The sequence below is a fragment of the Mobula hypostoma genome, chromosome 7, assembly GCF_963921235.1.
Source record: "Mobula hypostoma chromosome 7, sMobHyp1.1, whole genome shotgun sequence".
NCBI lineage: Eukaryota > Metazoa > Chordata > Chondrichthyes > Myliobatiformes > Myliobatidae > Mobula > Mobula hypostoma.
This window is the reverse complement of record NC_086103.1, coordinates 79,185,456-79,198,839: the sequence shown is the minus strand read 5'-3', so window position 1 is coordinate 79,198,839 and position 13,384 is coordinate 79,185,456. Positions and strand designations below refer to the sequence as shown.

General features: G+C 42.5%; 1 protein-coding gene across 1 annotated transcript in view; it reads right to left on the bottom strand.

The window, feature by feature from the left end:
• LOC134349406 (slit homolog 3 protein-like) overlaps nucleotides 1–13,384 on the bottom strand; it is a 674,478-nt gene that overhangs the window by 558,907 nt on the left and 102,187 nt on the right. Inside the window, exon 4 of the mRNA XM_063053662.1 lies at nucleotides 12,698–12,769. Within this exon, the coding sequence (XP_062909732.1) occupies nucleotides 12,698–12,769 (72 nt within the window). The remainder of the gene's footprint in view (nucleotides 1–12,697; nucleotides 12,770–13,384) is intronic.

Here is a 13,384-nt window from a genome sequence, read left to right as displayed (position 1 = left end):
GGCCACAAAAGCTACCCCTCTCCTTGGCGAGCAGCCACTGTCTGTATCAGCAGACAAGCAGACATGAGAAGGACTCTGCAGAGAGTTAACCCTTGTAAGGTGGCAGGGGCAGTCAATATCCCAGACCAAGTACTCAGAGAGTGGGCACACTGATGGCTTCACAGACATCTTCAATACTTCACTCATCCAGGCTGCTCCCCTCACATGCTTCAGATCAGCCACCATCATTCCTGTACCAAAGAACTCCACACCTTCAGAACTAAGCGACTACTGCCTGTTGGTACAGACACCAATCATCATGAAGCACTTTGAATGGCTGGTACTGGCAGATATCAAAAGTTCAAAGTTAATTGATAAGCAGCCTGCAGAAAGTCAATGTGGTTCACCGACCCAGTCTTGCATCTCCATTCTTCAACATTCCTGCCACAGTGGGCACTCACCAATATGCTCACTGACAGAACTGCCCCACAACAGATGTCATAGCATCTGTCATGCACCTGCCCCTGACACAGCTGGAGAACAAGGACACTTATTTTTATCTTTAGCAAAGACCTTGGTGAACAAACTCCTTCTTCTTGGTCTAAATAGACCACAGTGCTACCAGGTGTTGGATTTCCAAACCAACAGACCTCAGACAGTTAGGGTGCACAACTGCTCCTCCCTCCCCATCATCCTCAACATGGCTGCCCCCCAAGGATGTGTGCTCAGCCCATTGCTGTATACTCTGCTCACACATGACTGCAGACCAAACACCCGAGTAATCACATTGTCAAGTTCACCCATGACACAACAGTGGTGGGGGTCATCACCAATAATGTTGAGACGGCCTACAGAGAGGAGGTGGAAGAGCTTGGGGCCTGGTACCAAACAAGTAACCTCTTCCTCAATGTCAGGAAGATCACGGAGATGGTTATTGACTTCAGAAGAACTCGCACCAGTCTTTACATCGGCGGCACAGCAGCGGAAGCAGCAAGCAGTTTCAAAATCCTGGGAGTATACATCTAGCACAACCTCGCGTGCTCCCTGAGCACATTCTACACAATCAGGAAAGCTCACCAATGCTTCTACTTTCTGAAGAGGCTGAAGAGAGCTGGACTATGCACATCTATGCTCACGTCATTCTACAGATGTGCAGTAGAGAGCATCCTAACTTGCTGCATCACTGCATGGCATGGAAACTGTACTGCAGCAGACAGACAACTCTACAACAAGTAGTCAAAATTGCCCAATGCATCACTGGCAGCAGCCTACCCGTCATCAAGGATACCTATGCAGAAAGGTGTCAGGAAAGGTCCAGTAACACCATGAAGTAATGCCCACCCTGCTCATGGACTGCTTGTCTGACTCCCGTCAGGGGGAGGCTATGTAACGTTTACATCAGGACCACCAGACTCAAAAACGTTTACTTTCCCCAAGCAGTAAAGCCGATCAATACCTCCATCCACTAACCCTCCCATCCACAACCCCAACCAGCACTACTTTATCATTTCCAACCAGCCACCTTATGTACAGATGCTCCTGTGTAGGTATATACAGCAAGTTATCTTACGTATTTATATTTACTGTGTTTTTAATAATTGCATTCTTTATCTTAATTGTGGGGTTTTTTTGTACTGGATCAGATCTGGAGTAACAATTATTTCTTCCTTCTTGACACCGAAAATTACATTAAACAATCTTGAATACTTGAATCTTGCATAGATTCATCAAGGTTATCCTTCCTTTCATACCTATTCCTACTTAATAGAGGCATTCTCTTCCTTCATACCACTCCTAGCTCACACCACACCATTTCCTCCTTCAGTCCTTAGAAACAAGGTACAGAAGCCTGCAGTCCCACACCAGCAGGTTCAGCAACTGCTACTTGTTTGCCACCATTATCCTGTATATCCTACCTGCCCAACTCTAACCCCAGCTCGGCAATGGAATGCCATGGACCATGTCTTTCACTATTATGAACTTGTCTCTGAATGTCTTTTTTTGTTGCACTCATGTCTTATTTTGCATGGTCTTTCTTTCGCTCTTCACTATCTTGAGTAATTTCTGTATAATTTATGTTTTGTGCATTATCTGTACTTACATGTCTGTGAAATTGTTATGTAATTTTTTCATTGCATCTTAATCTCACTGTACCTTGAACACGGTAATAAATCTGACTTGACTAAAGGTAATTTTTTCTCTGTTGACCAGGCACGAAAAGTACGAGAATTATGGTGCACAGCCAAGCCGAATACAATGAGTTATGGTGCACAGCCAAGCCGAATACAATGAATTATGGTGCACAGACAAGCCGAATACAATGAATTATGGTGCACAGCCAAGCCGAATACAATGAATTATGGTGCACAGCCAAGCCGAATACAATGAATTATGGTGCACAGCCAAGCCGAATACAATGAGTTATGGTGCACAGCCAAGCCGTATACAATGAATTATGGTGCACAGCCAAGCCGAATACAATGAGTTATGGTGCACAGCCAAGCCGAATACAATGAATTATGGTGCACAGCCAAGCCGAATACAATGAGTTATGGTGCACAGCCAAGCCGAATACAATGAGTTATGGTGCACAGCCAAGCCGAATACAATGAATTATGGTGCACAGCCAAGCCGTATACAATGAGTTATGGTGCACAGCCAAGCCGAATACAATGAATTATGGTGCACAGCCAAGCCGAATACAATGAGTTATGGTGCACAGCCAAGCCGTATACAATGAGTTATGGTGCACAGCCAAGCCGTATACAATGAGTTATGGTGCACAGCCAAGCCGAATACAATGAATTATGGTGCACAGCCAAGCCGTATACAATGAGTTATGGTGCACAGCCAAGCCGTATACAATGAGTTATGGTGCACAGACAAGCCGAATACAATGAGTTATGGTGCACAGACAAGCCGAATACAATGAGTTATGGTGCACAGCCAAGCCGTATACAATGAATTATGGTGCACAGCCAAGCCGAATACAATGAGTTATGGTGCACAGCCAAGCCGAATACAATGAATTATGGTGCACAGCCAAGCCGAATAAAATGAGTTATGGTGCACAGCCAAGCCGAATACAATGAATTATGGTGCACAGCCAAGCCGAATACAATGAATTATGGTGCACAGACAAGCCGAATACAATGAATTATGGTGCACAGCCAAGCCGAATACAATGAATTATGGTGCACAGCCAAGCCGAATACAATGAATTATGGTGCACAGCCAAGCCGAATACAATGAATTATGGTGCACAGCCAAGCCGAATACAATGAATTATGGTGCACAGCCAAGCCGAATACAATGAATTATGGTGCACAGCCAAGCCGAATACAATGAGTTATGGTGCACAGCCAAGCCGAATACAATGAGTTATGGTGCACAGCCAAGCCGAATACAATGAATTATGGTGCACAGCCAAGCCGAATACAATGAATTATGGTGCACAGCCAAGCCGAATACAATGAATTATTGCCAAGCCGAATACAATGAATTATGGTGCACAGCCAAGCCGAATACAATGAATTATGGTGCACAGCCAAGCCGAATACAATGAGTTATGGTGCACAGCCAAGCCGAATACAATGAGTTATGGTGCACAGCCAAGCCGAATACAATGAGTTATGGTGCACAGCCAAGCCGAATACAATGAATTATTGCCAAGCCGAATACAATGAGTTATGGTGCACAGCCAAGCCGAATACAATGAGTTATGGTGCACAGCCAAGCCGAATACAATGAGTTATGGTGCACAGCCAAGCCGAATACAATGAATTATGGTGCACAGCCAAGCCGAATACAATGAGTTATGGTGCACAGCCAAGCCGAATACAATGAATTATGGTGCACAGCCAAGCCGAATACAATGAATTATGGTGCACAGCCAAGCCGTATACAATGAATTATGGTGCACAGCCAAGCCGTATACAATGAGTTATGGTGCACAGCCAAGCCGAATACAATGAGTTATGGTGCACAGCCAAGCCGAATACAATGAGTTATGGTGCACAGCCAAGCCGAATACAATGAATTATGGTGCACAGCCAAGCCGAATACAATGAATTATGGTGCACAGCCAAGCCGTATACAATGAATTATGGTGCACAGCCAAGCCGAATACAATGAATTATGGTGCACAGCCAAGCCGAATACAATGAGTTATGGTGCACAGCCAAGCCGAATACAATGAGTTATGGTGCACAGCCAAGCCGAATACAATGAGTTATGGTGCACAGCCAAGCCGAATACAATGAGTTATGGTGCACAGCCAAGCCGAATACAATGAATTATGGTGCACAGCCAAGCCGAATACAATGAGTTATGGTGCACAGCCAAGCCGAATACAATGAATTATGGTGCACAGCCAAGCCGAATACAATGAGTTATGGTGCACAGCCAAGCCGAATACAATGAATTATTGCCAAGCCGAATACAATGAGTTATGGTGCACAGCCAAGCCGAATACAATGAGTTATGGTGCACAGCCAAGCCGAATACAATGAGTTATGGTGCACAGCCAAGCCGAATACAATGAGTTATGGTGCACAGCCAAGCCGAATACAATGAATTATGGTGCACAGCCAAGCCGAATACAATGAGTTATGGTGCACAGCCAAGCCGAATACAATGAATTATGGTGCACAGCCAAGCCGAATACAATGAATTATGGTGCACAGCCAAGCCGAATACAATGAGTTATGGTGCACAGCCAAGCCGAATACAATGAATTATGGTGCACAGCCAAGCCGAATACAATGAATTATGGTGCACAGCCAAGCCGAATACAATGAATTATGGTGCACAGCCAAGCCGTATACAATGAGTTATGGTGCACAGCCAAGCCGAATACAATGAGTTATGGTGCACAGCCAAGCCGAATACAATGAGTTATGGAGCACAGCCAAGCCGAATACAATGAATTATGGTGCACAGCCAAGCCGTATACAATGAATTATGGTGCACAGCCAAGCCGAATACAATGAATTATGGTGCACAGCCAAGCCGAATACAATGAGTTATGGTGCACAGCCAAGTCGAATACAATGAATTATGGTGCACAGCCAAGCCGAATACAATGAGTTATGGTGCACAGCCAAGCCGAATACAATGAATTATGGTGCACAGCCAAGCCGAATACAATGAATTATGGTGCACAGCCAAGCCGTATACAATGAGTTATGGTGCACAGCCAAGCCGAATACAATGAGTTATGGTGCACAGCCAAGCCGAATACAATGAGTTATGGTGCACAGCCAAGCCGAATACAATGAGTTATGGTGCACAGCCAAGCCGAATACAATGAATTATGGTGCACAGCCAAGCCGAATACAATGAATTATGGTGCACAGCCAAGCCGAATACAATGAATTATGGTGCACAGCCAAGCCGAATACAATGAATTATTGCCAAGCCGAATACAATGAATTATGGTGCACAGCCAAGCCGAATACAATGAGTTATGGTGCACAGCCAAGCCGAATACAATGAATTATGGTGCACAGCCAAGCCGAATACAATGAATTATGGTGCACAGCCAAGCCGAATACAATGAATTATGGTGCACAGCCAAGCCGAATACAATGAGTTATGGTGCACAGCCAAGCCGTATACAATGAGTTATGGTGCACAGCCAAGCCGAATACAATGAATTATGGTGCACAGCCAAGCCGAATACAATGAATTATGGTGCACAGCCAAGCCGAATACAATGAATTATGGTGCACAGCCAAGCCGAATACAATGAATTATGGTGCACAGCCAAGCCGAATACAATGAGTTATGGTGCACAGCCAAGCCGAATACAATGAATTATGGTGCACAGCCAAGCCGAATACAATGAGTTATGGTGCACAGCCAAGCCGAATACAATGAATTATGGTGCACAGCCAAGCCGAATACAATGAATTATTGCCAAGCCGAATACAATGAATTATGGTGCACAGCCAAGCCGAATACAATGAGTTATGGTGCACAGCCAAGCCGAATACAATGAATTATGGTGCACAGCCAAGCCGAATACAATGAATTATTGCCAAGCCGTATACAATGAGTTATGGTGCACAGCCAAGCCGAATACAATGAATTATGGTGCACAGCCAAGCCGAATACAATGAGTTATGGTGCACAGCCAAGCCGAATACAATGAATTATGGTGCACAGCAAAGCCGAATACAATGAATTATGGTGCACAGCCAAGCCGAATACAATGAGTTATGGTGCACAGCCAAGCCGAATACAATGAATTATGGTGCACAGCCAAACCGAATACAATGAGTTATGGTGCACAGCCAAGCCGAATACAATGAATTATGGTGCACAGCCAAGCCGAATACAATGAATTATGGTGCACAGCCAAGCCGAATACAATGAATTATGGTGCACAGCCAAGCCGAATACAATGAGTTATGGTGCACAGCCAAGCCGTATACAATGAATTATGGTGCACAGCCAAGCCGTATACAATGAGTTATGGTGCACAGCCAAGCCGAATACAATGAGTTATGGTGCACAGCCAAGCCGAATACAATGAATTATTGCCAAGCCGAATACAATGAATTATGGTGCACAGCCAAGCCGAATACAATGAGTTATGGTGCACAGCCAAGCCGAATACAATGTGTTATGGTGCACAGCCAAGCCGAATACAATGAATTATGGTGCACAGACAAGCCGAATACAATGAATTATGGTGCACAGACAAGCCGAATACAATGAATTATGGTGCACAGCCAAGCCGAATACAATGAGTTATGGTGCACAGCCAAGCCGAATACAATGAATTATGGTGCACAGCCAAGCCGAATACAATGAATTATGGTGCACAGCCAAGCCGAATACAATGAATTATTGCCAAGCCGAATACAATGAAAGCAATTCTGGGCAACATGGGTTCCCAACGTTTTTTATGCCATGGACCAATACCATTAAGCAAGGGATCCATGGACCCCAGGTTGGGAACACCTGCTGGACAACCATTTGTTAAATAAATAAATAAAGGTATGTGTTTCTTAAAGTAAAATAACTGCTCTCATCTTCTGAACCATGAAAACACTGCAAACCAAAGTGGATGTCAGAGTACAATACAAATACTACCTCATCAACAAGCCCATAACTGTTCCAGGCTTTTAAACATCACTGAACTTACTTTGTAGGTGATTAATCAAATGAAGGCCTAGAGGCCTGGTCAGGGTAAATTAACCTTGAAAAGTGGAAATTATATCCAGGGATTCAGTGCCTTGGAGATGACATTCCAGGACCAGCTTCAAATGGAATCCATCTGCCATGCAGATATGGAGCTTCTGCGACCTCTAATTTTTAAACAAATCCAGAATGGGAAAATAATCTGTGTAGATTATCTGATCCTACAGAGGTTTTATTCCTTATGTTTAAAAGAAAATGAAGGAAAAAGGAAAGCATTCTGGAATGAACAAAATGATGCCTGGATTCAGATGAGAAGCAGATTGTTTCTAACAACCACACAACTTTGCTTTCAATCACTGGGCTGACAAGCTCACCTCAGATGAAAGATGGAGTCACAACCTAAGGCTTCCACGGCTCTCTTTGGGATCTGTTTTACTGATCGATCAACTTTGTAAAATTCTTTTGAACCTCAATAGTGAAAACATTTTTTTAAAAGAAATCACACATAGCAGTAATGAATAATTGGGGAATAATAGACACTATACTTTACAGGTTAAGAGATATAATTTCACTTGGGAATGATGCAGAGACACATGGCTTAGCTTCTGGCAAGAAGAGCTAAATTGGTTTTGTTTCAGTGAGAATACCAGCTCTTCAAAGAGTGCCACAGACATGTTGTAAACATATTTGTTATCTCAGGATTTAAATGTTTTTTTTTATTACACTTGATTTCATCTGGCCTCTGACAGGAAAGTAGAACGTGCAAAGCTTCAGATTATTTTTATACCCAAGCATGTCAATTTTCCCCTCAGTTATTGATTTAATTCAGGTGTGTGTTTATTTTTGTCCATCAATTTCATAAATTGGCTTGTATGTTTGTAAGGAAGATTGCCATTTAAGGGCCTGAGAAGAAAGAATCTGATAGGAGAGGAGAGTGCACCATGGGAGAAAGGACAGAAGGAGAGACACCAGGGGAAGGTGATAAGTGAGGAGAAGAGTTAAGAGGCCAGAATTAAGAATTAAGAGTTAAGAGGAATAGAAGCAAAGGGAAGGGAGAAGGGAAAAGAAAGAAAGACAAAAAAAGTTTACTGGAAGGAGAAATTGATGTTAATGCCATCAAGTTGAAGGCCATCTAAATGGAATATGAGGTGTTGCTCCTCCACCCTTCTTCTTCAGCCCTTTACCTTTCCCACCCACCGGGCTTCACCTATCACATTCTAGCTAGTCCTCCTTCCCCTTCCTCAACTTTTTATTCTGGCTTCTACCCACTTCCTTTCCAGACCCGATGAAGGGTCTTGGCCCGAAACGACAACTCTTTATTCACTTCCACAGATGTAGCCAGATCTACTGAATTCCTCCAGCTGTATGTGTGTGCTGCTCAGTATCTCTGAGCCAGATCAGTCAAAGCAGTTGATGTCACAGGCCTCTGTCAGTGCAGCATGGAGAGGCGCAAGGGGAAGGGTGATGACTGAAACGATGGCTTACCCTGGCAACGTACTCTCTAATGATCAGGTTTGGAGAACTTCTAAAAGCACACAGTCTCCATTTCCTGATTGTTTCAAGAACAGAACACCTACAATAAGAGAAAACAGCCACACCAAGACTGTGATTAGCTTTAAAATAGATTCAAAATAAAATGATTTTACTAGGGAAAATTTGGACAATCATATAGTAAAATACCAGAGTGTTACAGATTGCTGAATCAGACATTAGCCTTGATGGAACTGTCTAAATTCATTCTGAGCTGTTGTTCTCACCCCTCTTTCCCCTTATTCCCCATTTGGACCAAGCTGCAGTTCCAGCTACACAGATACTAGGATGGCCTAAGAGGCTGCTGCCAGCAGCACTTTTCCAACAACTACCAGGAGGCTTACAGAGCGACCAGGCAAAAACTCTTGTTCTAATTTTTATTTCCTTTCCAGTGGAGAAACTTGGGCCTCTGCTTAGCACCTTGCCACCTTGCCCTGGCAGAGTCAGGAGAAGGGAACATTGTAAAATTAGCTTTTGGGGCTATTAACATAACTTTCTGCTCATAAGTTCTGTTCATAAACATAAATTTCTAAGAACAGCAGAACGTATTAACAAAGATATCAAAAGCTGCAGATGCTGAGAATCCGAGACAGAAAAGACGAAATGCTGGAAATGCTCAGTGAGTCAAACAGCATTTCTGAAAAAAGAAAAAAGTTAACATTTCAGGCACCCTAAAGCGCAAACTGTCAATTGTTTCAAGCATTTCCTGTTTTTCATGTTCATCTTCAGTTTAAAAAAAATAGCTCAAGGACAGTATTATGAGAGAAAATGAAAATGGGTACAAAGAAAACAAGGATACATTACAAAAACAATGAGCTTGTTTCAACAGAATGATGACTTTTTGAAAGATTGAATGTGCACATTAGATTTATGACATTGCTGCAAAGAACGTTAAAATAAACTCCTTTCTGAGATTATCTACCTGCGTTTTGAAGAGTTAAATGGTACTTCACTGAAATATATAAGATCCTAAAGGGCTGGATGTTGAGAAAATGATTTCTCTTTTGGAAGGATAGAAAATGAGAGGCACTGCTTAAAAATAAGGGGTCACCTAATTAAGGTGAACTTTTTCTTACAGGAGTGTCAAAAGGTTTGAGATTCTTATTCTCGAAGCAGCGAAAGCAGAGTTTTTGAATACTTTTACAACAGAGGTACATTTGGTAGTTTCTAGATAAGGAAAGAGGTGAAAGCTTACCAAGGGTGGATAGGAATGTAGAGCTGAGGATACAACCAAATTGGGCATGATGGCAGAGCAGACTTCAGAAGACAATTGGAGTATTCCTGCTCCCAATTTTTTATGTATGTTCATTAATTTCTAAATCAAAATATTACACTATAGTGCATATGGGTATTGATATGGCTTTACCTCGACAGTTTACCTTTAAAGACCATCATGTTTCATATACAACCTACCTTAGCTAGGAAAGCAAGGGCACTAAGGAAACAATCTTCAAGAGGGCCACAACCTTATCATGGTTTAGAGGTTTGCATGCCACTATGACCTGGAGAGCTATTTTGGCTGAAGTCTGGGCTTTATACTTCGGCTCTTGGTAGGGTCACCCATACTAAACAGGTCAAAGGGTACAGAATAGACTAAGAATGGTCCACCCGTCCTCCAGGTTCAGGGGTTCAGCTCAGGGCTGACAACCCTGAATGGTAAAACAAAATTGTTCCAGAAACAGCAATGAAGCATCCTTCTATATCTGCGTGCGATGGTATTCCTGAGTCTCCACCCAGGACTTGTATGACTGCTAGTAGTGAAAACCGAGAGAAAACTACTGACATGATGAAACAAGCCCTAAACAGTGCCAAAGATGGAGGATCTTCATTGCTGTGTAAACACCAGTGGCATAATGGGCAGTAAGTACCAAGGAAACAAATCACAAAGAACAAACTAAATGGGAATTCAAAAGAGAATCCTCTTCTGCAGTCTGTCCTACTGGGAGCTGGGAGTTTGTAAAAATGATTTAGTAAGATTTTTAATACTTCCATCACAACAGAACTTTGTTTTAAAGATAGTTTCATAAGGCAAGCAGTGACCAGTTCCATCACCCAGATTAGCGAGGTGGGATTCTGCCAATAAGTAAAACAGTAGACAACATGCAAGCTGGTAAAATCCTGCTTTACATGCATCTGTAATCTGCAGTGGCATATCAATCATGTAAAAGCAACTGAAATAAAATGAAGAGCCACTCATGGCCCTCCTGAAGACTTAAGCACATTCTTTGTTTTCTAATTGAAAAACCTCCAACTGTTTAAACCCCACTCAACACCATTCTCCTGCCTTCTCTCTGTACCTTTGATACCCTGATTATCAACCTCCACCTTAAATATATCCAATGACTTGGCCTGCGCAGCTGTCCGTGGCAATGAATTCCACAGATTCTCCACCCTTTGCCTGAAGAAATTTTTCATCATCTCTTTTCTAAAAGAACATCCCTCAATTTTGAGGCTGTGCCCTCTGGTCCTAGACTCCCCCACTATAGAAAACATCCTCTCCACATCCACTTTCTCCAGATATTTAAATATTCTATAAGTTGCAATGAGAACCCCTCTTATTCTTCTAAACTCCAGCAAGTACAGGCCAAGAGCAATCAAATGCTCCTCATATATTAACTTTTTCATTCCTGGATCATGCTCATGAACCTCCTCTGGAACCTTTCTAATGCTAGAACACCTTTTATTAGGTAAGAGACTCAAAACTACTCACAATACTCTAAGTGCAGTCAGACCATTGCCTGATAAGGCCTCAGCAAAACATCATTGCTTTTGTATTCTTGTCCTCTCGAAATGAATGTTACCATTGCCCTTGCCTTGCTTACTACTGACTCATCTGCAAGTTAACCTTTAGGGAATCCTGCACTGGGGCTCCCAAGTCCCTCCAATATGGGTCTCTATTTTGGGCTGAGAATGGGAAGGGGGCAGGGAGAGGGGAGTCATGGTTGGAATGAGGAGAAGGGAGTGGGGAGGGAGTGGGAAGTATCAGAGAGACATTCTGTAATGATCAATAAACCAATTGTTTGGAATCAAAAGACCTTGCCTGGTGTCTCAGAGCTGGGTGTGTCTGCACCCACACCACCCTCGACCCGGGTAATCCTTCTCGGCCACCTGTCCCACACACCTCCTGTGGTGCTCCACCCTTGCCTTTCCCAACTTTCTTTGCTTCTGCCAGATTTACAAACTCGCTCTCCACTCCACCTTTACAAATACAGTACTGTGCAAAAGCCTTAGGCACCCTAGCTATATATATGTGCGTGAGACTTTTGCACAGTACTTACTGCATGTCATTTATATCAACATGTACCATAGCTTCTGACTGTTCACTCTTTCCCTTTAGACTGCCACGGGCCCGGTCTAGGGCATCCCCAAGTCTGGCACCTGGGAGGCAACAGACCATCCGGGTGACACTTTCACGTCCACAGAATCTGCTTTCTGTTCCTCTAGTTATGGAATCCCTTAACACATTGTCACTTTTTAAAAGAGAATCCAAAAACAGTCATAATTTTTGTAGCCTTGATTCAAGGAAACATATAAGTAAACAATACAAGATGACATACAACTGCAAAACATTACCTCTTATGGAGATGAACCTAATACAATAAATGCCATTGCTCAGGATGCACGTTTTTAATTACACAAAAATTACCTCTGGCAACCTTTTATACGGGGTGGCTGATTTTGTATTTTAAAATATACTGTTACAATTTGCATTGAAAAGAATGAAGAGAAACATATTTTTTAAAAATTATGCAAATTATATCCTGAACTTTCCAGCAACATTCAGGTCAGGTCAATAGCGCAAACAAATTATTTCTTGATTGGACAATTATTCAAACAACTTGAGTAAGCAGTTTCCTAATTAGATGGCAGACCAACTCAAACAAACAAGGCATTGATTGATCAATTGTGAAACATTGTAGACACATTTTCCCACTGCACAGCTATATTATAAACTAAATTGATTCAAAAAGACAATTCTTTATAAAAACAAGAATGAAGAAACTGTATGAAGCCATAACTTAATTTTTTGGTTACTCACAGTCGGGAAAGCTTTGGGGTGCCCTGGAAAAGCAGTTCAGGAAGGACCTGAAGTTTATTCTTGTTGAGTCGTCTGATAAAGAAATTTAGAAAAAAAGGCAATGAACTTACGTGAAAAGTACATAGATCAAACACAGTTTCAGTGACGTCCAAGTAAATTTGTTTCTCCACATTCGAAATGTAGAACCTTCAAAACTTCTCCAATAATAAGACCATAAGACCATAAGATATAGGAGCAGAATTAGGCCATTTGGCCCATCGTGTCTTCTCTGTCATTTCATCATGGCTGATCCATTTTCCCTCTCAGCCCCAATCTCCTGCCTTCCCCCTATATCCCTTCATGCCCTGACCAATCAAGAATCTATCAATTTCTGCTTTAAATATACATAAAGACTTGGCTTCCATAGCTGCCTGTGGTAACAAATTCCACAGATTTACCACTCTCTGGCTAAAGAAACACTTCCTCATCTCTGTTCTAAAAAGACACCCCTCTATTCTGAGGCTGTGTCCTCTAGTCTTAGACACTGCCACCATAGGAAACATCCTCTCCACATCCTCTCTGTAAAAGCTTTTCACCATTCGATGGTTTTCAATGAATGCCAGTGAACGCAGACCCAGAGCCATCAAATGCTCTTCATACGACAAGCCGTTTAATCCTGGAATTATTTTTGTGAATCTCCTTTGAACT